Consider the following 21,285-nt stretch of genomic DNA (forward strand, 5'->3'; position numbering starts at 1 on the left):
CTTAAAAGATTTCTTCCCAATTAAAGTCTAAATAAAAATTTTCCATAGTCTTCAGTTCTTCCTCAATAGTAGGTGGATTCTTTTCTTTCTTGCTAAATAGCTACAAAGAAAGCAATTTTTCCTAAAGAAACTAAGTTCATTCACATTTTTTAAAGCAGCAATGATTCTATGATTTGACACCAAAATCAAATTCAGACTTTTTTGCACTTTGTAACCAGCATAAAAATCATAGGAATAAAATGTAATGGTTAAAGAATTTATTTTATGTCCAAATTAAAGCCTGAAACAATTAAATTGCCACATTATATATTACACACAAAGCAATACAAAACATGAAACTCATAAAACATTTTTTTGTATTTTTGTTTTTCTGAACTGGGCATTTCAAAGGTCACAATCACAACAATTGCTGAGGGTGGTTCCTTTATCCCTTCCTTTAGTGAGGTATATAAGCATATCATTTCTAATATAAACCTGAGCAGATTTCGTGCCATATAGACATGGAAAAAAACTGCCAACAAATATGGATTATTAAAGGTACATTTTATTTTATTTTTTGCTGAGGAAATGGCTTGTAGGTCATAGGCAAAAGGGTTTAAGCTGATCATCCCAGCAACAAAGAAGTTATGTGACTTGTATGGCATAGTTTATACTTCAATACATGACACATGCATAACGTATGTATATTTGTGTTGTGTGGAGGGTGTAGCTAATGTCTACCAATCAGATTTGTACATGTCTACACTGATGATTCTGGTCACAGCCCAATATCAATGGTCCAATAGTAAACTGAGCTGTTGATAGATGCTCTCCTTAACGTCAATGTTAAGGACACTGAAATAGAGTTCAATAATTTCCCTCGAGAATCAGCAAGCCAAATGGATGGCAACAAATGCCATCATGGATCTTAGCTGTAAGAGTATGGAGTGAGAGAGAGTCAGAGACAGGGACAGAGAGATGACCCTCCTTACAGTGTCAGCATATACAGGTTCAGAATTGACACCAATACCAGGCTTTTACCATGGGTAGATGTTATATTCTGTGAATATGTACTCTTATATTAAGTTCTATTTTATATGTACAATTAACTATCTTATACACACACACAGAGAATTATGCCGGACAAACAAAAAGCTTGCTACATACAAAAATGCATTGGTCTATAGGGGAGAACAATAATTTAATGACTGCAAAACAAAAATATGGGGAATAGAAGAATGCAATATTGTAGAATGTTGCTATCTTTTAAGTTGTGTCCTTTAACAAAAAAATCTTTTCAGGGCCATCTCTGTTTCCATCATCATCTTGAGCAATAAAAGGCAAATGTCTAACAACAGATTCATTCTCTCTTTACACATAATCAGCATTAATATTTAGTAGATGTTATCTATGTATGTGTGTTGAGGGAGGGGAACAGACTGTCTAAAGGCATAAGACCACAGCGGTGACCATTTTATTTTACAATAGCAACTCAGTAGCAGAAAATAAGTTCTTTTGAATCTCCCAATATGAAGAAAAGCAGCAAAAGTGATATATTTTTGAAAATTTACATTGCTATATGCAGATACTGCAAAGAAACACACCCAGCATAACATCTGCTTTGTAGTTTACTATATTCTAGAACGTCAAAATTCTTTTACACAGAATTCCAGATATAAATCTTGATAACTTTAAGAACTAGCAAAGAATTTGCCAAATCAGCCAAATGATAGCATCAAGGAATTGGCTTAAAAATATGGCCGTCTACTTTTAACACTGGTTAATGGCCCTAAACCTTGAATGAGGAAGGCGTAACTAGCCATTATATTCTCCCTTGCCACTAACTTTATTATTTTGCAATTTTCTGCCGAAGCAAACAATATTGTTTTATTATTTGTTAAGCTTTGAAAATTAAAGATCTGGTCTAAGTATTTTTTTTCTCCTTTGTTCAGTGCAGGTGACAAAATAGGTCAGCATATTCACAAGAGCAATTAGAAATGCTACCATTACTGTTTTTGAGAATTTATTTTCAGTGGTGTATATAAACCAAAGACCAAAGCATCCAAATTCTACTCTTTTTTCCATGTAACAGATGAACAATATTTGTCACTTCATGTACAATTTCTGCCAAGCATTTGGCACAAACATTTGGCTAACTGAAATGATGTTTCAGATTTTAAAATGTCAATGGTAAGAGTGAGCAGCAATGATACTTAAGACTGACAAACGGGCTGAGATGTGTGATCACAGAGGTGTGGAAGATATATTAAATGCTGACTGAACTAAAGGACAAGGGCTCTGGGAATAGTTTATACTGGTTGCTAAAAGCATTTTCATATTACCACTGTATTATACTAGGAAATTATTTTTATAATACAAATTTTGGATAATAAAGTTCCAGCCTGACAGAAATTTAGTGAGCTTTTTCTTTTGCTTTTATTACAAGCATATAATATTAATTGGCAAAACACTGAATACAAGCTTCACTATCATAAAATCAAAACATTAAGCACTATTCCAAAAAGATTTTTAGACAAAAAACTAGCCACCAAGAGTACAAAAATTACACAGCAACACAAAGCATAAAAAATGTAAACTTTCAAATGAAACAGTCAAAAAAGATCTATAGTCTCATTTCTCTATACTGCAATTGTTTCAGGTCTTTCTTTCACCACACAATGATGTTAAAGGCTTAGTGGTTGCAATGTCTATTGTCTTCTAACTCTAAATCTGTCTCATCTGAGAAACTCCTTTCTTTTTTCGCCCAAATATGTTATTGGGATATTCATTTAACACCAATGCTCTACATACATATTAAGCTAAATTCAACTTTTAGCTCATTCTTCAAACGTAAGCTTATATATTGAAAGAATTAAATGTAATGATAGCACAAATAAAATGTTATTCCCCACAACTTTTTTTTTAAACCTTAATCTTTTCAGAGATGAGAATTTACCAAAACAAACTAAAAGTCCACGCCAATCTTATGTCTAAATAATTCAGTGCTCTCGCTCTCTAAACTTTGTGTTTAATAAATAGAATAGGAAAAAAATTAAATATAAAGATCTAAGCATAATTTGGATGAAGATTTGCAAATCTTGACTCCCAATTTCCTTTAAATCAAAGAAACATTAATTATGTTAAGGTCACACCTGTGAGGTGGTGGAACTATGTGGTTACCTGAGGAAATACAGAAATGTGGAATTTTTTTTTTCTGTAAAATATACAGTTTAGCTGTCTGCATTAAGTTTCTTTTAAAATACTTTAAGTATAAATTTATCAAATATTCATATATGTTGATGTATAAACTGGTTGGCTTGATCCTATATAGCATTTAGTTCAATGGTAAATTTCAAATTATTGTAAAATACAATTATATTTAAGTTCCATTAGAAAAAAATCCAATGAATTTCCAAAGACTAATTATGTTGTTATAAAGACAAGAGCCAGATAAGCTTTCAAAGACTCATTGCCTACTGGAAAAAATAGCACCATCATCCTACAGTCTGATATTTTACATGGTCCCATATCCCCAGAGGTTGTAGCATTGTGTACAATTGCACAACCAATAAGACAAATATTCCCAGGTTGGATGGTACACAGATACCAGACATAACAATGGCACAAAGCAATGTCAGACAGGTGGCCAGTCTTGTAGAACGCGTCCACACTTCACATTAAGGTTTCTTGCCCAATCATTTATTTTTTAAATATTGCTGACAGGTAGTTCTTTCACACATGCGCGTGTGTGTGCACACAAGCACACACACGTGCACACAACATACACACAATTTTAATCTCAAAAGGTCATTCTTACAATTAGAAAAGAAATAAAATGTGGGAAAAAAAAACCCAAGTAGCTGGATGTACAAACTTTTAAAATCCCACCTACAATTAATTACCTTTCAGTTCAGCAGTGAGTAGATGCTACATTGCCATTTCAACATAGGTCTAATAAATGCACATTTGAACCTATTGCACAGAAGCAGAAGTCATGCTCTTCATCCATATAAACAAAAACATACAAATCAAAAGCTACTCAAGGTAAAAAGAAGCTTGTAAAACATCTCACAATTTCATTTTATATGCCCGTAAATAAAGCTGGACCACGGAAAACAAAATATTTGGATGGTAAATTATGATAGAAGGCTTAAAATAGAATAAATAATTTTATAAAGTTAAGTTTTCTTCTTTTTTTTTTTTAAACCCCCCAAATCTTAAATTCAATATTATATATTCTATTTGAATTCTCTATTTTCAACGAAAACTCTATCTAGTGAGACTAATGCCTGGGGAATCTGTCTCACTGCTGCTGAAGATAATTCAACAAGATAATTGAGCTGCAACTGTTTAACCAGCTAAATAGTGGTGAAAACTACTTCACAGTAACTCCACCAGTATGAAAGTACTGAACAAATCAGAATGATTATCCAAACAAAGTGAGCCTGGCTTTCATTCTGGGGGGAAAAAAATGCACATTTTAACCAATTCCTCCTTGAATGAAATGTTTTTTGAAAATCCTCAGAAGGGAAGTCGAATTTGACTTTGAGGCTTCCCTCTGCCGGTGACATTTACTTAGGCACAGCTCCTCTCGCTATAGAAAGGTACAATAAGCTAAGCCAAATGGAGCAGAAAACTCCCCAGGGAAAATAGTCCTGTTGCGAAGAGATTTTGACATGATGCAATTTTAGAAAAATAGGTACTTTTGCCACTGAGGTTTTATCGGGTTAACACACTTACAAAAGCAGAGTTAAACACAATAATTAATAATCAATAACCAGTTAGAGATGTTAATACTGGCTTCCATATATTACCTACATATCTATACATAGATTACCTATATTTAAACATATTGACATAGCACCATAGCAAATTCAAGTGATTTTAAAGATAGTTACAAACTTACAAATATGTATGTATAATGCAGATTGTTATGAGGCCAAGTTACAACTGACTGTGAATTCTTTTTAATCTGAATTTGCATGTTGATACTGTTTAATCCTTTCTCAGTTTCATCACACAGGAAACTACCCAAGTTTTAAATGTTTTGCTTAAAATTGCATTGCAGTAATTTCTCGTCTTGCAGAATGCTTCAGCAGATTATGTACTTTGAGGTAGACAGGTAACATTTATTATATATACACATATCTAATCATTAAACCCTCACATGGTAAATCTGATTTGGATGGGGTATCAGGCTATGAACTTGGGTAAGTCAACAATTCAAACTGTACAAGTGAATTTAACTAGTTTATATAAAGAAGTTGATTTTAAATAGTCTGAATTAATACTTTTGTGTTTAGGTTTTTAATTGCCTTATTTATGGTCAAATGCATTGAATTAATTTAATTAGCTGTTCTTGTAGCTAAGAATGAAGTTGCATTAACTATTAATTCCTTCCATTTCATGCATATAAAATGTGAAATGGGAAGGAAAAAAAAGGCATATGAAGGAGTCCAATTATATTACCTTCAATAATGAAATCAGGAACTCAGCCAGCAAAGAAATAAATGGCAAGGGAGCTACAGTTTCCCAAGTGCCAGCACTGCCAATGACACTTGCTAGACCAAACATCCGAGGAAAACAGGCTCTCCTTGGATCCAGCCTCAGCCTGCTACTACTGAGTGAGAAGGGTGAACCGGACGAGCTCTCCAGGTTCTCTGCAGATGATGGCATTAATGGTTCATTTTAAATTTGGATTTCTCCAGTTCATAATACAACAGAAATGGGGAGCAAGGAGCAAGGGGAGTGTCCAAAACTGCATCTGGGGGGCTCATTTGGTAATTTCGGCATAGATTACTTCAGTAAATAGCTCCATTTTCATTCTTAATTAATCACACTCCCAATCACTGTCTCAAAGAACAATGTGTGTTGGCAAATAGGGGATACTATTCTGTATAAAGTCAAAGATACCCACATTTTGGAGAAGAAAGGGTTTAACAAAACCATGTGCTGACTGGCATTTTCAGCTTAACAAGTAAAAAAACAACTTCTATTGGTCAAGAATAATTAGGATTCATTCTGCGTCCTTTTTCACCTCTTTCTATACCAGTCAGCAGTTATAATGTGTAGCTTGCAGAAATCATTCTAGACTTAACATTTACCTTAGAGAACATAGGCTGGGCATACCTGCATACAAGACAAAGCAAAGAACCCAGGCAATTATGTGGGCAAATCAAATTAAAATTTGGGCCTCATTTGGCCTAAAATGAACAGAAATTGCCTCATTTCTCTACTTCCCCTTTGTGTAGCTAGGTACAGCCTTCAGGAGGTGTTTTTTTGTTTTTGCTTTTTTCCAGCCTGATAGCTACTAACTCAAGCTAAGACCTCAATGAAGCTTTAACTCCTCAACTTTGTAGTCACTACTCAAACACTATCAATTAAATCAGGCCCCTAAATAACAAAAAGAATGCCATCATGTCTCTGGATTGCTAAAGCATTATATGAAATGAAGGGGGGTGGGAAGGACAAGTGGACAATAATGGATATCAACACATTACATAATTTTTTCATAGAAATTATTAAAGAAAAATTAGAATTTTTCTGTAAGCCACTGTTAAAACTACTAAAAGCAATATATAACACTCAGCTCTAAGAATGAAAAAATTTCTATTGCACTGTCTTCATGACTAGTGATACATTTTTAAAACAAAAGTTACCTCCCAAATAAGAATAGATTTCTGCAAGCTCTAACTCCGTATGACACGTCTACCTTAAAATAAGTTCAAGTAACATATTAAGCACTTGTGAGTATTTTGTTAAGTGATCTGATGATATTTTATGCTATATAGTAAAATATAGAGGCAAATTGGGGGAACTATTATCTTCCTTTTATTTAATATGGAAACTTTAATGCCATGATTAAATTATAAAATTAATGGAATTCCCTATTGATATGCTATTAAATAAAATTTTAATAAAAATCTTCTAAGTCTTCAGGAAGTTAAAGGCAACATAAATACAGTCAATCACCACCAAAAGGGATTTGCAGTGGCTTTGGAAGGACTGGATGAAAGCCAAAATATTGAGGAAACCATGAAATCAAATTCATAAAATATACTGAAATTAATTCCACTTTTCAAGACATGGTAAGCAAGCAAAAGTAATTTGGTGTCAGGAAAGTGACATTTATATCACTATTACATTTATTAATCTGTCTTGTGAAATCGCAGCAAAGAGACGAATGCTATTCAGCTACATAAAACTGTGAAGTGTTTTCATAATCTGTAAACTTAGTGCTGGTAGTGTCTTGTTGAGTTGTGAATTCTTTTTTCGTACAAAAGGTATAAATATTCTCTTTCAGAAATCGGGTTCCCACGTCACCCAGAAGAAAGATTCTGAAGTATGGTGTGCTGTGAGATCACTGGTCCTCCAGAACAATTCTACTGGGTCATGTGATGTGAGTTAAGTGATGCACTGAGAAGGTGCTTGGTGATAGTCTCTGCAAAAAACTCTGTCCCAAAGGACACTAAAGGTCTCTTACAGCAAGTCCATTTTGGGTCTGTAATGTAGCAGGAGAGGTGCTTTCTGTAAAAACAAACCCCCCCAAATAGCTAGGTTATTAATGGAGAAAGAGAACAGAACAAAAACACAAAATAAAAGTAGCTATTTGCTATATAATGAAAGAACAGACTAAAGGGTTCTGCTTAAAAATGCTTTGGCCATAAAGTATCGAATCTGGGGCTAAGCAGACATATGCATTCTTGATTCCCTGCAGTTGTGAAACCCTATAAAGCTGTCCCTTCACCACATATTTCCTGTGGACTGGGGAGATCCCAGGCTGAGAGTGGGAAGGAACCTCATCTTCCCATCTAACACTCCTTTTATAAATAAAGAAACTGAGGCTGAAGGTGAAATTACTTGCCCAAGATCACAGGGGAGTAAATGGCAAAACCAGAATCTGAGCCCTGGTCCATCCACCGGCTGCTGCAGATCATGCTGACTCGTCTTGCGTTCCTGAGGGGTGGAGTCCATCCTGCCCTCTGCCCAGACTCACCAGGAGGGCAGCCAGACTTCAAGACACCACCAGTCTCAAGAGCTCCTTCTCTCTACCCTCTTGCTCCACTATTTTTAGGGTGACCCAAGCTACACCTGGCAGCTTCCTATACTTTCCCCCTAACTCCTCGAGGAGATGACAGTGATATAATTGATTCTAGGAAGCAGTGACAATGGCTGTCTGCATGAGGTGGAAGTGGAAAAGTGAGGGGCTCGGTGTAGGAAGGCTGTGCCCCTCTTTTTACTTCATTTTCCAGGAGAAGCTTCTAAGGACAACTGGCTTGTGAGTCAATGAGGTACAAACTTGTCCCCTGGCTGAGGTTTAGAAGGGTGGAGGGGTTCTTATGTAAAAGGGGAGGAATGGATGTGCCCCTCAAATGTTCATAGCTCCTACAGAGGTAGTCGGAGGCAGAGGAGTTTAGCTACTCAATCAGGAATCTTTACTGCTAAGTGTTTTGCTCTGGGTCTAAGATTCCTGAAAACAAATTGGTCCAAGGGAAGTAGATGTAATTTTCTGACCACTGATGTATCCGGCAGCTATTCCTAATTGTCCCTCAGAGCAGTTCTTTGTACACCTTGCCACAATGGTGGTAATTACACCCCAGAATACTTCTGGACTACCACACACGGGGACCCTTTTCCTAAGCTCTAAATCTCTGCAATAAACAGAGCTAACGTTGACTAACCTTTGATGATCCATGGGATAACATACCCTTGCCAGTTACAACTTGTAATACTCCAAAAATAGAAATTATCAGAACCCTTCAATTCCCTCACTAGAGAATTCTGTCCTCAAAAATGATGAGGTACCATATTGCAAAAAAACTCATTCCTTCACGGTGGGAATCCCAAGCTTTTACAACTCTTATCTGTCCTTTCTAAGCATATTCCTAATGTTCACTCAGCCAACCAGGATGAAAAGAAAGAGAAGGGGCTAGATGTAAGATCTGTTATCAATTTACCTTGTAATTAGCCCCTTGACTAATTCTCTTTCAAGTCCCCAATCTAACAGCACTAATTTGGGGGCTCAAGGAAAGTATGGATAATGGTTTTTGAAAACCACCTAAAAGGCTGCTGTGAAATCTCCTATTTTAAAGTGACCCTTTATGTATATTCAAATCATCATTCTAATACTTGCAGACAATCTTAATCCCTGAGAGGAAAGGACTACATAAACACACATGACTATTATTCATAGAAGAAACTATTAAAACACCTTGTTACAAAACAACCGGGCCATACCTTAAATCTCCATCTAGTAACAACTACAAACTTGAGTGTGTGGTCCTTGCCAAGAATTTCTTCATTGCATAATATATCCAGCTAATAGAAGAGGAAGAAATACTTTAATTTAGGGTGGAGTAAATAACAAAACACACCAGTCAACGAACACACATTACTACCTATTGTAATAAGTTAGACTAAAACTATCAATGACAAAAACTTTTGTTAGTGGACTCTAAAGAACACTCTTCAAAACACTGAGATGCTGAGGCTTCTCCATCATATAATTTGTGAGACATCATGATTTCATGTCTCCATCATCAGGTGATTGCAACCTTCTTTTAAAAGGGTAAAGCAAAGCAAGTGTGGGTTCTGTCCTAATGCCTAGAGACAGGCCTGGACAACTGGGTCGCAAGCTTCTCTGCGGCCAGTCTAGACCTGTGACTTAAGTGCAGAAGGGGCTGCAGGTGGCTGTCTGTTGCCCGCCAGAGATGAGCACTGGGTGGGGGCTGGAGGGAAGATGCCCGAGACGGGCGGGGCTCTCCAGAGTCACAGAGGAAGTCTGGATCTGAAGCAGATCTTGACCTCTGGTGATCCTGACAGGCTGGCTCTTGATGCACTCCATGGACACCACAGAGAAAAGGGTCATTTCTGTATGGTGAGGAGGGTTTCCATTCCTATCATCTCCCTAACACTTAAGAGCGGTCACTAATAGTATTTATGGGAATGATGAAACCTTATATGTATTTTCCTTGAACTCTCCCCTCCTAAGCATCATATGCAGCTATTTTATAGATGTAAGGGAAAATTGAGCTACATGTAAAATGTCTCTTCGTATTACTTAGAGGGAACAGGAAAGCAGAAAGATCCAAAGAATATATTTAAATTGTTGTTAGTAAACCCAAATCTCTTTCACACAGCAAAGACTCTGTTTTCCATTTTTCCCATGCTGTCTTTTTGCTAAGCCCCATAGTGTTCTGTATTTGGTGGATATTCAACATTATTAATGGCTGCTTCTCTTACAAGATATGCTTTCTGGGAGGGTACCATATTCTAGCTTTCCCCAAGGGCCTCTTTAAGTTCATCATTCTTCCTGATAAATTTCCTTTACTCCCTGCTTCCTTTTCATCAACTCAGGATGCTTTTGATTTCCTCTCAGAAACAAGGCCTTTGTATATAAACAAGGCTTTGTATATAAACCAAATAAACTTCCAAATAACCTAAGTAAAATCACAGAGCCACAGTCATAGATGAGTTGAAAGGGATGTTAAGAGTTAATTCAAATATCTCATCTTGTAAATGAAAAAAACAGACATTGAAAAAGGAACTGATTTATCCAAAATCACATTAGTACAAGTTAGTGTTAGAACCAGGACTAGAATCCAGGTTTCTTAATGTGCAATAAATATTTTTTTCACTACACTATGCTGTAACATTCTATGTTAAGAAAATAATAACATAATAGTAACTCACATTTATATAACACTTTAAGGTCTGCAAAGTGCTTTCCTCACAACAACCCTGTGAGGTAGGTAAGTAAAAATATTAAAGAAAAAAAATTATTCAATGCTTTACCTATGTAAGGAAATAGCAACCTGAGAAATTCGGGGTACTTGGATTGCAAAGGGTGCTTTAAGAATCTCCCCAAATATTAAAAAAAAACCACACACAAACACACACAATCGAGTCTGTCATGCTATCTGATGATGCACATAAGAGTTTCAGGAAAGAAATTTTTATCTTGTATGTGTGTATTTTTTAAAGTACAGATTATTTAATGATAAGCTGAAGAGATGTCAATTATCTCTGAAATTTTGGGTGGAAAAATCTCAACATCTCAGTTTACCCATTGTAACATTGAGCAGAGAACCTCACAATTATCTTCTAAATGATTTCAATTCTAGATTGATAGGCTCCTAGTAGTCCAACTTGCATCTCTCACCAATGTAGCTTTTGATTGTACTTCCAGTGATAGAGAGTTTACAATTTGCTCAGGAAGCTCATTTATTAGCTATTAGCTAGCTCTAGTTGTTAGAAAGATCTTCCGAAGAGTGAACTAAATAGAATAGGATTCTCAGATAATTTTCACTCATTTGGTCTTACTTTGACTCTCCCATGATAAATCTAATCCTTCCACATAGCAGTTTTCCCAATATTTTACATTGGTGATTATACCCACCCTCAACACTTCTACTTTCAGTCTGATTTTTTTCCTAGGCTAAATACCCAAGATAATCTTCAATCACTCATTACATACATGGTTCTCAGAACTATCACCACTGTAACTTCAATGCTTTATGACAAGTATTTAGTATACTTTTGTTACTCATTATGCAGTTCACAGAGGAAGGGGGTTGGTGGGTTTCAAGCCCAATTCAGTTTTGCTGAACTTTTAAAGGATCTATATTAAACACCTTGCCAAAACACCCAATTATCTTTTCATCCTTTCTAACTGCTCTATCCTTTTTGTCCCAATTAGCTCTTGTTCAGAATAAGTTGTTATGAGTCTTAAAATTAAAAAAAACAAAGGAAAAAAATTGGAGGGAAGGGAAGAATAGTTTACTATATAACATTTAACTATAAAATATATTCAAGTTCAGTGAATTTAAGATAAAGCTTCTTTATAAACATGTAGTTCTTAGACAATTAGTATTTACTTCTTATCTACTGCCTTATTTCAAGATGCTTCTTGCTGAAAAGTACTTGCACATGTACTGAGGCCAGTCCCATACCAATAACTGCAATGTTGGGAGCAGTTATAATGCCAGTGTATATTCCCTGTTATAATGGCAAGATGTATGCAAAGCTATTTTACATTGTTTTAAAATTTTGTAGTTGAAACTTGTAACAAAATAAGAAAAAGTTGTTTCTAAAAAGTATCTGCATTTACAAGTGTTGTCATTTACTTAATTTCCCATTTTACCTCATTGAAAGATGAAAGATTAAGTTTTTTGGCAATGAACTTCTTTAGATGCAAGACTGTTGCCTGTGCTGAGCAGCGGATCCATTTTCGTTTCAATCCACGTAATTTGCTGCTATTGCATTCCAGGCAGATGCTTACCTTCAAGAGAAAGTGCACACATGTTGGCAGAGCTCATTAAAAGGAATTCCACTGGGCTCTCCCTGGAAATGCTTTTCTGAGCTATCTATAAATGAAATTACACCAAAGAACTCTGATATCCATGAACACTACAACTGTCCTTTACCTTATTACTGAAGCAAAGTAACTCCATCTGTGGTGATTTTGTGTCTATTCATTTAGTGCACTTGAGATTTGGCTGTCAACCAGAAAAACAAAATCCAACACTTTCCTGTTTGCTCGTATTTCACCAATTCATACTAAAGCACAATCCTTCCCTGAGTTACAATCACTACACCAAAGGAACCAAAAGGGAATAGCCACGGGAAAATACAAGTTAAACCTGCTTCCTGTTGTCTCAGTCCAAGTTTGTACTTTGAATTTACTAAAGAGACTGAAACATGAAAAAAACAACAGAATATACAGCATTATCTATCTAGTATGTGCATGTTGGCCAAGGAATGGAAATTCTGAGTGGGCCCCATACAATTACACTAGGTAGATCAACTACAAAAGTTTTTTTTTATATGTTTCAATGTGTCCCTTCTCTGGCAAAAATAATTGTGTGATTCCTCAGATGGTTACTCTAATTTCCTCTACAGATACAGTACTAAGTTAAATTATATTCAACATATACTCTTTCTCAATACTCATTTAGAAAAATGTTAGCTAATAAGTAACCAAGAGGGAAAAAATGAAGATGATTCTGGAATCAGAATTAATCAACTGGGTTTGAAGAAAAGCATCCCAAATGGGACCATGAGAAACATAATCTTGAATCTTTGTAGTTAGAAGTTTATTACTAGTTCTTCACGCCCTAATGTAGATTTTTACACCCCCAGATGTGCTGTCCTGAAAGACTTCGACAACTTGATAAACTTAAAGAAATACTGCTTATTGCTGTCTGGGAATGACACCCTTAAAGTGATAACTTTTGCCTCCTGTTTAGAATAGAAATTCCTTTTATTATGACAAATCTGTCAAAAACATTTTGATGTCTTTCTTCTTTCTATAAATATGTAGCCCTGAAACCACTCATTACTGGCCCCTCATGTCTTGGTGTTAGGGGCTCAGTCCTGGCCAGTATTAAACGCTCCAAAACTTCGTTATTTTGGCTGCCCTGTGTTTTCTCTCACCTGGCTAACTTCAGGTTGGGCTAAAAGAAATAATATTCTGGGCAAAATGCAACAAGAGGAAACCTACCAACAGGTGAGAGGAGGATGGCTTCAAGAGCTAAAATATGAAAGGATATTTGGTTCTCTCCCTCCCCCCACCCCCTGCCCTTCACTTCATAAAGCTAAGGAAAGATCTTTAGGATGACAGAAAAAACAGGTCCATTTTGTTTCCCTGGTATCTTGTAGAGCCTTGAAAAAGTAGTGCCCTAATGAGTACTGAATAACGAATTAATGAACCTATGTTAAGCTGAAAGACATGAGATGTGATATGGGTAAATTAACACCTGATGGGGTTTCATAGGTAGGAGGTCAGAATCTAATCTTTATGTGTAATAAGTGTCAGGATAAAATTTTAAGGAGCATCAGTAAAAAGAGGCACCATGAGGAGGAGGTACAATTATTTAACAGAATTTCTTCTACTAGAATGGGATGGAGGGTATACAAAAAGAAAATGTATAAACGAGTTAGAGAACATACTGTGGCACATTCAATGGTTGCTAAACATTATTTAAATGGGACAAAACGCAAAACACTTCTATGTGTGTATAATCCCCTCATATAAAAGTAAGTCCATCTTGTGAGATAGATATATATGTAATTTTCCAAATTGGAAGTTGTTCACCATCTTTGTGACTAACTTTTAATGGAATCTGACAAGGTTTATCCACTTGTACATCTAGAGGTTTCCTATCAGCTTCTCTAAGTGCTACTGCATGGGAGAGGATCCCAACATCACAGGCTTAGAACTGAAAGGAACCCAAAGTCTGATGCTCTGAGATTACAAATAAAAGAAATAATTTATATAGTAATAAATGGTTGAGCTGGGGGGCTTGAAGCCTGAACCTCTAAGTCTGAATCTGGTGCTCTTCCTACTGTACTACACTTCCTCTGCCTTATGATCCTTCCACAATTATGAGTAAATGCATTCTAGCACTATGAGATAGGTGATTATGAATGTGTGTACTGAGCTACTTTGACTTCTGTCACATTTTTCTAAACACTCAAGCTGAAAGGGACAATAACAGTGCTTTCTCAAACTGCGCTCCTTCAGGAAGTGATTTCAAAATGCAAAACAGTCTTCCCCCCCCACCATTTTGGCATTATATTTTTTAAAAATTAAGCAATTCTACGCCCAAAGAAAGAACACTGGGAAATGAATACAAACTGCTTGCATTTTTGTTTTTCTTCCCGGGTTATTTATACCTTCTGAATTCAATTCTCCCTGTGCAACAAGAGAACTGTTAGGTTCTACACACATATATTGTATCTAGGATATACTGTAACCTATTTAACATGTAAAGAACTGCTTGCCATCTGGGGGAAGGGGTGGAAGAATCGGAACAGAAGTGAATGCAAGGGATAATGCTGTAAAAAATTACCCTGGCATGGGTTCTGTCAATAAAAAGTTATCAAAATAAATAAATAATTAAGAAATAAAAATTAAGCAATTTAAAAAAAAATTAAAAAATACTTACATCTCCCATAATGATGTTTAGTACTATACATTAAAAAGAATGAGCTCAGGGCTTTAGGAATTCATTTCTGAAATCTTAAGAGATCTTCAATCTTCTGCCTTATTACTGGATAGAAATTAATAATAACTTGGAATTTGGTCTGTTTGTTGTTCATGAGACAGGTTGAGTGAAGCAGCCTTGGTTTAGTTATGTTTCATCCAAGCACACAAACACAGAGACAGAGAAACAAAAAAGCTGATACAGGGTGATGTTTTCAGTGGCTTTGGGTTCTACTGACTCCTTGTGGATTCATTTCCTTATTTGTCAAATGACAATCTCTAAATTGGTTATCTTGTAAATGATCTCTAAGTATCCCTTTTCAACTCTCTCTGGGTTATACTTCCGACAGCATAAATTAATTGACTATTCTTAGCTCTCTTTTCAAAAAATATTTGCTTTCAGTCATGAGTAAAAACAGGAATGGAGGGGAGAGGGGATCTCCAGGCCTAAGTGTTGTGACCAGGGAGAAAAATTCAGTTTAAACTCTATATAATGTAGATTTACATTACATTTCAAAATATATGGTATGTATTATGCTGATGTTAATTCACAAAGGAGAATGGGTGAAGAGTGCTAGGAGGTAATTTTGAGTAAATGCCCTTAATAAACAGTGTTTAAAGCTATAAATCATATCAAATCTGTTTTTGTGGTTTTCCTACTTCTGTACCATGGGCTGCTAAATCTCTATTTTCCTTTTTACAGAGAATAAGTCCATTTCTGATACACTAGTCTACCAACTGTAGATTTTTCCTAAAAGTTCACAGATATACCGCATTGTTCACACTTGTTTATATCAATCTATTTTCTACTCAGTAAAGTGTAATGGAGAAAGCATCACTAACAGACTAGTGGTATTGTTTTGAGAATTTCATTGTTACTGATATTGCCATGCTAACCATAACACTTGAAAAGATATTTTAATCTTAGTTCCTGATGTGAATTATTTCAAAGTCATTTGTCTGTATAAAGTCAGGCTATCAATTCAATCACAACAAAATTAGTATCAAAAAATTTAAAAGGATAAAAAGAGGATGAAGATATGGCAAAACTGAGGCAATGCATAATCCATTTAAACAAATTACTGATGCCTCAAAATGTGGACTGGATAAACAACAGATAATGACCTAGACATTTAGCATTTCCTTAAAAAAAAAAAAAAAATCAATGTCAATAAATTGATAAAACAAACAAAAGACCTAAAAAATCACCCTGTTCTTCTTGCAAAGCAAAGATAAAGTCACTAAGGGTGATGCTCATTTACAGAATAGACTAAATTATACATTGAAGGAGGATGGTTCAAGCTTATAAGAAGCACTGACTCATAAAATAGCAAACCGCTATTGGGGCAAACAGCTTTAGGCAAAAAGTTTGGTGAGAAACTAAATATAATCATCTTGACCATGTATCGATAAAACTAAAAACTTAAAAGCTTAAAATGTAAATTTTTAAAAAATGCAAAATAGATATAAAGCATTTTTATAAACAAATCATTTTCACTACAAAGTGACCTTAAAGCCACAACATTTAGAAAGCATAAATTTTGATGCATATAAGAAAATAGTAATATTAATAAAGAAAATAAAGGAAGAATAGCTAGTTCATCAAAGCATACCCAAAAAGCTTACTGCTGGGAGGGCCATACTTGCTGAGGGTGTTATGATATCAATTTCAAGGTACCTCAAAAAGGAGAGAACAAAAGCTTCACAAAAATTTATTATCTTATTGTTATGTAAAAAAGGCTGATTTGATCTGTGTGTGCCTTCTGTTCTATTTGTACAAAATTTTTATGAAAAATAACTTAGAATACTGAGACAGACTTGATTAAAAAATGAGGGAACAGGCAAGCTTTTGCTAACTATATTCTACAGTAGAACATTTTATTGTCTCATACTTAACTGAATATGATAAAGAATACAAAATCCCATTGTGTTATTCACTGACTTAACAAAAAAATATGATTCAAGTACTGGTTTAAAGTAAAAAGATGCCCCAAATTAGAAAATATTCCTTGAAAATTATATCAAGAAATAATAACTTCATTCAATGACTTGAGTCATTAGTATCAAGTATAACATAAAATGGAGAAACATGTTCAAAGAAATTCTTTTTCAAATTCTCATGACAGGACCTGGTACAATCTGGACAAAGCAAGCTAAAAGGAGTGCACTGAAAGCACACACAAGCAACTGAGGGTCCCAGAGGAAAGGCAGCAGGTGGGCTTAGGGTCAGGCCACACCAGCAGCAGCAGGTAGAATATAAGTTAATGGCAGACACAATACAGAGGGCAAGCCCAGAAATATTGCACAGCCTCTTAACAAGAGAACTCGGCCGAATTGTGACCGTGGACAAATGAAAACGCTGAAGAATGCTTACTGTCCAAATCGTATCTGTGGTTGAGTTGGTCCATCGAGTAAAACATCTCAGGGTTTGTGATTGTGCCGAGTCCAGGAACTGAATAATAGGAGGAACTTGCATAGCTCTTGTAATGACCACAAACTTCTCCCCAGAACAAAAGTCCATTTTAAGAAAAATTTATAGGCTTTTTTATGCCAAATTCATTTTTCAATCTACGCACTTCCTCTCCCATATCCCCACTCAGAGAGCCTTCCTTTGCAACAAACAACAAAACTGCTAACATTGATCGTGTCTAATAGTATAAATACCATTCCACAAGCACAGTACCCCAACTCTCTCACAAAAGGAAAGTGACCAAGAGTCCATCTGGCTAACCACAGCGAGGCTGGCTGGCCACAAGTCATGGATTAGCACAGTCTTCAACGAACTGAAGGACACCCAAAGTGCAATGGAGTACATGGTTGGCATGAATAGGCTTCAACACATTCTTAATTAAGAATTATGCAAGGGAAGCAGAGAAAGAGAAGTCACCAGATGGATTGGTTACACAGTAAGGACAAGAGATAACTGATGTAGAGACAGCTCACGTGCTCTACTGAAATATATACAATGCAGGATGTTTCCCAGCATATAGAATAGATGTATCAAAATAATAAAATAAGAGTCCAAAGAAGATGAAGATACTCAAGAAGATATACCTGTCTTTCTAAGACTTATATCCGAGAGTTTGATATCATGCTTCATAGAGACTCAGATTTGGAGTAATTTGGAGTAATATTTTGCTTTACAACTTACCCAAAACCACAACCTTTACTAGATTTAGACTTTTTTGTGTATTTAGATGTTTTTGTGTACTGCTAGATAATGTTATGACCAGATAAAAAGAAACGAGTCCTTTTGGTTCTGAAAATAAACTTCTACTTATAAATATTTTTAAAGATTTTGTTTTTCTTAATGAAGACTGATATGGCTTTAGCTTTCTTTAAGTTGATTATTAATACAAAGGGCTACGATTATTTCACAAAAGAAAACATTATTTTCTGAATATGTGTGTGGTATCATCAGCATATCTGGAAATATATAGATTTCTGTACACTCTGATTATGTTCATAATTACATGAATTAGTTCTCTATTTTCCAGAGCAGCAATTCTTTTATTTGGCTATTGAACATTTTAGGGCTCCAAATGAAATATATTGATGGAGTCCACAAATACAAGGATAAATTTAGTATTAAGAAATGCCTCCAGGATATAAAAAATTAAAGAAATCTTTGAGGAAAAACAAAATTAATTCTATTGCTATAATTAAAAAAAATTACCAAATGAGTACTTCATATTTGATTTGAGGAGTTAAGTACCACTACTATCAAATTTTCCCATAAAATCCTTATTCATGCTGTGCAAAATAATAGGGACCATAGAACAATTTGGGAAACAATATTCTAGACGGTAGAAATAACTCACATTTCTAGAGTACTCTAAAGTTTGCAAAGCACTTTACACACATTATCTCATTGGACCCTCACAACAGTCCTGTGAGGTAGGTGCTACACGATCCCCACTTTACAAATAAGGAACCTGAGGCTTAAAGGGGTTAAATGGCTTCACCCAACATCACCAAGCCAGTATTTCTAGAACCTAAGCTTTCCCAAGTAAAAGATTATCAATCACAATTATATCTAGGATCACAATGGATCAACACTGGTTCCTGGCTTCCTTACTCCACCTTTCACAAAAGTAGCCTAAAAGCTATTCCTCCTGAGACTCACTCCTTCCAACTCTATCACCAGTCCCTTTCCTTCTGCTCTCTAAGATCTGGCTCCAGTACTCTCTCCATTACTCTCCTCTGCTGGGGACACTTCCTCCATTTCTGAATGCAAGAACATGTCAGGTGCCTCCAAACCTAGCCAAGTCTTTCTGGACCCTTCTACTGAACTGGCTGCTGTCGTATCTCTATCCTTTCCTTTACTGCTGGGAATGTCTTGAAAAACATGCCCATGTTTAATTCCTTTCCTTCCTTCCTCCACTCTCTCTTTCCACCCCCTGCCCTCATTTCCACAACCCTAATGAGATGGCTTCTGACCCAATGCTTCTCAGTCCTTGGGGCTGTTTCCATTGGTTATCACACTACTAAGTAGTCAGTGCTTGGGGAGCCTGCTCCTCACTCAGGTTTAGAGATGCTACACTCTCTTGCCCTTTCAATCTCTTCTCTTTGTCTCCATTATCCCCCCTATTCTTCCTATTCTTCAAGGCTCCCTTAAGTACTTAAGTATTCTTCAAGGGTTTGTCTTCAGTCCTCTTCTTGTTGCCTCTATACTTTCTCCCTTTGCAATCTTTCTTTTAACTATGACCTCTCTATTCAGACAATTCACTATCACCCATTGTCTTCAGAAATTAGATTTTCTTCCCAAAGTATCTCTGGGAAATCTTTATGTATTCTAGGCCTCCTGAAATTCAACATGTACCAAACTGAATTTATTTTCTCTCTTTAAACCTATTCCTCCTTCTTATTTCTTGATTTCTGTCTACATAAGTACCATCCAGTTTCCTATATCTGTAATTCTAATTCTGTATTATCTTTTAGGATTCCCTTCTCATACCCCATCAATTCCCTTCTCAACTCCCATCAAAGGGGCTGTTCATTCAACTTTTATAACATATCCTCAAGGGTGCACTGGTAAATGTTTAATAATCACTTCTCAAAACAAACAAAACCTCCACATAACCAAAACCAAAAGCCACATATAAGTGGATGATAAATCTAAGTTTAATCAATATCATTAACATTTTTAGGGGGTCACATTCTTCAGTCTAGACAATCAACAAAACATTAAATCAAATTCTGATTTGTAGCAATTGTCAATTTCCAAAATATAATTACTCACATTAAAAATTTAACAATTGACTCTTGGTCTCTATACGAAAAGTAAGTTTAACAAGTTGGTTCTAGTACATTTCCTGCATACCTTGCATTAAAACAGTCTTTCTCTACTCCCACTCCAGCTGCCCTGGTACAGATTCTCATTTACTACCTACTCAGACAATGTTTTCCTTTCCAACATGGTTTCCTTCCTCCAACAGGAGCATTTATTAAGTGTTCATTATGTGCAAGACCTCTTCCCGCTCCAAACTTTTAAATTGATGTAAGAGTAATCCTGCTTTTAAAAATGTGTAATTAAGTTAATCCTTTGTTCACAAAACTTCAATAATTCCCCACAATCTGTCAAGTGTCAAAACACTTTCCCCCAGGTACTCTACGTCCTACATAACTCATCTTTCTAGGTTTAGTTCCTATTACTCTGGACCCAGGGGTTCTCACTGAGAGAGAGAATTTTTAAATTCAAAAGTGACATTTCAATACACTGATTTCTTGTTACCTTATGCATTTTATTTCATTCATTAAAAACACTGCTTTGAATAAATAAGGAGTTTATAGATTTTGATAGCCTGCCAAAAGAGGTCCATAAGATAAACAAAGTTAAGAATATGATCAAACTCCTGCACTTTTGTTCTCCCTATTGTGCACAGCCAGAATGCCCTCCCTTATCTCGTCACCAGATGTATTCTTACTCATTTTGAGGTCACAACTCAGATGTTATCTCTTCTAGAAAGTTTTGTCTAATCCCAGAGACAATTCTCTTCTGACCCAACACAGAAATCTAACATGATTGTATAATGTGCAATATTTTAGTGATCTGTATCTACTTTTTTTCTATATTAAAGTACAAATGCCATAAGAATACCTAAATTTGAGATCATAGAGAAATCTTAAAATTTTTAGGGTATTCCCTGAGCAGCTAATTCTCTTTAAAATCTACCTGAGTCTAAGAGCTTTTGTGAAGTCAGTGTGCAGATGACTTTATGTCATCTGTTAAGAATGCAACATATCAGGATAAAGCCACAGGCTCCCAATGTGCTGGTGAACTTTTAAAATGTGCTAAAAGTTACATGGCCAGAAACATA

At 35.6% G+C, this 21,285-nt stretch overlaps 1 protein-coding gene across 4 annotated transcripts in view; it reads right to left on the reverse strand.

Moving 5' to 3' along the window:
• Nucleotides 1–526: 526 nt before the first annotated feature.
• PCGF3 (polycomb group ring finger 3) overlaps nt 527–21,285 on the reverse strand; it is a 90,194-nt gene continuing 69,435 nt past the window's right edge. For all 4 annotated transcript variants that reach the window (XM_051966503.1, XM_051966504.1, XM_051966501.1 and 1 more), the window contains 3 exons: nt 12,122–12,259; nt 9,217–9,297; nt 527–7,506 (listed from right to left, as the gene is read on the reverse strand). In XM_051966503.1, the coding sequence (XP_051822463.1) occupies nt 7,459–7,506; nt 9,217–9,297; nt 12,122–12,259 (267 nt within the window). In that variant the 3' untranslated portion in view covers nt 527–7,458. The remainder of the gene's footprint in view (nt 7,507–9,216; nt 9,298–12,121; nt 12,260–21,285) is intronic.

The sequence above is a fragment of the Antechinus flavipes genome, chromosome 6 (assembly GCF_016432865.1).
Source record: "Antechinus flavipes isolate AdamAnt ecotype Samford, QLD, Australia chromosome 6, AdamAnt_v2, whole genome shotgun sequence".
Taxonomy (NCBI): domain Eukaryota; kingdom Metazoa; phylum Chordata; class Mammalia; order Dasyuromorphia; family Dasyuridae; genus Antechinus; species Antechinus flavipes.